At 32.5% G+C, this 4,392-nt stretch overlaps 1 protein-coding gene across 2 annotated transcripts; it reads left to right on the forward strand.

Moving 5' to 3' along the window:
- Positions 1-1,346: 1,346 nt before the first annotated feature.
- Positions 1,347-3,802, forward strand: LOC106130923 (esterase SG1). Of its 2 annotated transcripts, none has more exons than XM_060947785.1 (3): positions 1,347-1,477; positions 1,706-3,024; positions 3,208-3,802. In XM_060947785.1, exons 1-3 carry the CDS (start codon positions 1,352-1,354, stop codon positions 3,386-3,388), a joined length of 1,626 nt encoding a protein of 541 aa, XP_060803768.1. In that variant the 5' UTR covers positions 1,347-1,351; the 3' UTR covers positions 3,389-3,802. The 2 variants fall into 2 exon arrangements, with proteins under 2 accessions (XP_060803768.1, XP_060803769.1); XM_060947786.1 differs by having other exon boundaries at positions 1,706-2,537; positions 3,208-3,363.
- Positions 3,803-4,392: the final 590 nt, after the last annotated feature.

A 4,392-nucleotide genomic window follows, 5' to 3' on the forward strand; every position in this document is an offset into this window, starting at 1 on the left:
GTCGCGAGCGGCCTTTAGTAATGTAAAAAAGTTCTAACCTAGTAAGGGACACCATATTGTAATTTTAAAAAATCTTTCATAGAAAAATTTTTAACAATGAAGATTTAAAATCATATTATAATAAGTGTTATTATTTGTTTTATACTTTACTACTACAATCCGTCAGTTAATCCTTTGCTTTCTGCGGAACCTAAATCTACATAATTGGACTCACGCTTAGCTATTTTATTTGTTGATTGTCTGATTTGATTTACCCTAAAGCTGCTTTAGGTTGCCAAGCAAATATATTGAACTAAAAATGTCGGATTTATATACAGTTGATTTAACTTTGGAGTAGTTTATTATATACAAGTGACCCACCCCGGCTTCGCACGGAAAGAATTTATGAATATAATCTTTACTCTAAAAACCCTCTTTCCAAATTTCAAATACAAACGTATGTACATATAATCACGTTTATATTCCTTGCGAGGTAGACAGAGCCTACAGCCTTGAAGAATTGAAAAGGCCACGTACAGCTGTTAGGCTAAATAAAGGAATTGAGATTCGAATAGTGACAGGTTGCTAGCCCATCGCCTACAGGAAAAATTACAAGTTTATTAGCCTTTCCCTTAGTCGCCATTTACGACATCCATGGCAAAGATATGGAGCGGTCCTATTCTTAAATGCCGGGAACCACACGGCTTATATATATATTTTCAGTTTTCTTTCGCCTCGTCCACATTCATAACTCGAATTTCTTCATGCTCGTCTTTTTATATAAACTACTCATATCAATAACACGAATATTCCTTGAACATAGAATACCATAGAGGCCTTTGCCTATTTCGTTTTAGTATTATAATAAAAATTGTGTAAATACGTTTAAAATTTATCTATTTGTACAAGTGATTCTATTCAGAAAAAGTACAGCTTACGAAAAATTTATATTGTAATTTATTGTTACTACTAAGAACATTTTTTTCCCCAAGACTATTCTCACTCAAAATATAACTTTGTTTTAAAAAAAATAAGTAAGTTATCAAATGTGGGTGTATGTACATATGTCTGTGTTTCTGTGTCTGTGGTAGAAATATCAATTAACATGCTGGCTTTAATGGGCTCTGAGTTATGAAAGTGTAAACATAGAAATAGGAAAAAAAAATAAAATTTTAAAATAAGATAATGTCACGAGGTCAATAAAATATACGAGTTTACCGCCATCATTGCAAAAAAAAAAACACTTTAAAAATCCATCAACGATAGCGGTTTCACCGATATATTTTTGTGTTATGGTTGATGTGATGCTCTTTGTAACTTTTCAAGTCCTAAATACATTAAAGATTTCTTATATTTGCAGCTGACATTCAAGATGCAGGTTCGTGTTTCGGATGGTACTTTGGAAGGAGAAGTTTTGAAAGATAGCTATGGAAAGATATTTTATAGCTTCAAAGGTATACCTTACGCGGAACCGCCGCTTGGTGAACTGAGATTTCAGGTAAGGTACATTTAATATTTCCTCTCTAAAAGGGGGTCACAAATCCTTTAATTTTTATTCCCATTTCTAGTCCAAGAATAGGAGTGTCAAGAATTATACGAAGTGACCTCCGATTAATTTCTGTAAGCCAGTTAACGGGGAAACCTAAGTCGGCCAAGGAGAGCCCAGGGTTTGAAAATCTGGGAGTAGATATCCATGACAGTGATCATCTATCAACTTTAATTTCAGGCACCTAAACCTGTCCAACCATGGGAAGGAGTTCGTAGTGCCAAAAAGAATGGACCATGTTGTATACAAGCCAATATAGACCTCCAACCCGAGACCATAGGTAGTGAAGACTGCTTGTATCTTAATGTCTTCACTCCAGATTTAAATCCAAGTTATCCATTGCCAGTGATGGTGCAAATTCATGGGGGAGGATTTTGCTTTCTTAGTGGAGGCGATGACTGGTTTGATACAGACTATCTCCTTAGACATGGAGTCATTTTAGTCACAATAAATTACAGACTTGAAGTTCTTGGATTTCTTTGTCTCGATACTGAAGACATTCCAGGCAATGCTGGTATGAAGGATCAAGTAGCTGCAATGAAATGGATCAAAAACAACATCAGCAGCTTTGGTGGTGATCCTAACAATATCACATTATTTGGAATAAGTGCAGGTGGGGCCAGCATAGCCTATCATTTAGTGTCGCCGATGTCAAAAGGATTATTCAAAAGAGCTATTATTCAAAGTGGAACTAATACTTGTTACTGGACTCAATCTATTGCTCCACGTGAAAAAGCTCTAGCCTTAGCAAAGAAACTTGGATGCCAATCAGACAATGATAAAGAAATATCTAATGTTTTAAAATCAGTACCAGCTGAATATTTGATTAATATACATCTTCCTGTTACGTATTTGGAAACGTTCAAGGATTACTGGAAAATATATTTTAATGTAGTACCCGAAAAGCTCTTTGGAGATAATGAAAGATTCTTTTATGGAAATATAAATGAAGTTTTAAGAGATAATATTAACAATGGCGTTGAAGTTATAGTAGGTTGCACCAAAAATGAAGGTATTTTAAATTTAACTATAGGACTTGATAAAATAGTAACACAAGCTAACAAATTTACCGAATATTTTGTACCAACGCACATAGCTCTTAACTGTCCCATAGAAAAACAAATAGAAATTGGTAACAGAATTAAAAAGAGATATTTCGGAAATAAAATCATATCGATAGATGATTTAGATAAAATACTACATTACTTCGCTCTTGATACATTTGTATATTCGATAATAGAATGGGCTAAAATTTACGCTAGCTCATACGAAAATAGAATTTATGTTTACATCATGTCTTGCGAGACGGAAAGGAATATAATGGTTGATCTATTGGGATTAAGAGAACAATTAAAGAATTTTAAAGGGGCATGTCATGCTGATGACTCATTTTATACATTTAGTGTGAAACGACTCTTGCCAAAAGTCGATGAAGGTTCAGAAACATTCAAAGTTATTAATCAAATAACAACACTATGGACAAACTTTGCCAAGTATGGGTATGTATCACTAAAAGCTCTACTTAAAGAGTTGATTTATTGTGCTATATCCAAATATTAATAATAATAAACGCGTAGGGACGTAAGAACCACATCGCCTTTTAAATCCCCTTACTCAGACCTAATTTTATCAAAAAAGTATTATTGATTATTTAACATTTTTTTTATTATACGACATTTTAGAAACCCAACACCAGATGATTCATTGCGTGTAAAATGGAAACCGTTTACTTTGGAGCATCAAGATTATCTAAATATTGGCAACATTTTAGTGGAAGAAAAAGGACCATACAAAGTTGACATTGACTTTTGGGAAGAAATTTTCGAAGAATGTTTTAAAGGTACAGTTCAAACAGTTATCTAAGTATTTCTTCATATTTTGAGTTAAATTGCGTAGTACACAATATACAATATTAAAACAATGTTTATTATGTCTATATACTGAAGATCTATATCATCAGCTGTTTAAAGTACAATAGGCATCTTATTTGTTCAAAATTCAAATTCAAAAAATTCAAATTCAAATTCAAAATTTTTTATTCATTATTATAGGATATTATTATATCGCTTAATAATTGTCGTATGGTTTAACAACTTGGTTGACGTCAAATAAATTACTTAAAAACTAAGTTTACTGCCGCTTCCAAGGCGTCAGTGCAGAAGAAGCGGTAACAAACTTTGAATATGGATTTTCTTTATATTATAAAAACATTTTTGTTTACTTAATCAGTATGTACGCAACAAAGATACGTATGGTACATATACAATTATTCTGCCAATGACGAAAATAATAAAACCAAATATTATTTAATTTCTCGTCTTATTTCTGTTACCCAATGCATAGAGTTGTCAAGATAAGTTTTTCTCTTTAAGATTAAAGTTGTTTTCCCCCGTCTTACCGACAAGCGTTTCGAATCTCCATCATTGTCCACTTGTCATTAAGTTTTTGTCTTTCTTCCCCTTCTTACACTTCAGCTTAGGTAAGTGACACACAGATGTCTTGTGTAGCAAACATTTAATCTATATTCAATTCAAGTGATTTTCTCATTCTTATTCTGTTCAAATATTTTAATTTACGTTAAAGAGTTGTCTTTCGATTGCCGCCAGAAAAACCATTGATAATTATCTAGTGTTGTTATTAGCATACATAACAACATAACGCTATGAATATATGAACGCGATATAAGCAATAACTACTATTGACGTTGGTAATATATATTACTAGCTATTTACCTGCAATTTCAGAATAGATACATATGATTTTGTTTTTTAATTTTTGTAGCCAATTGTCAAGAAAGGAACACTATACTTCCGTCATGTTTTTGTTCAACTCTTCTACTCAATTTCATAAAAACTGATCCTGAACGG

This window comes from Amyelois transitella, chromosome 14 (genome assembly GCF_032362555.1).
Source record: "Amyelois transitella isolate CPQ chromosome 14, ilAmyTran1.1, whole genome shotgun sequence".
Lineage (NCBI taxonomy): Eukaryota > Metazoa > Arthropoda > Insecta > Lepidoptera > Pyralidae > Amyelois > Amyelois transitella.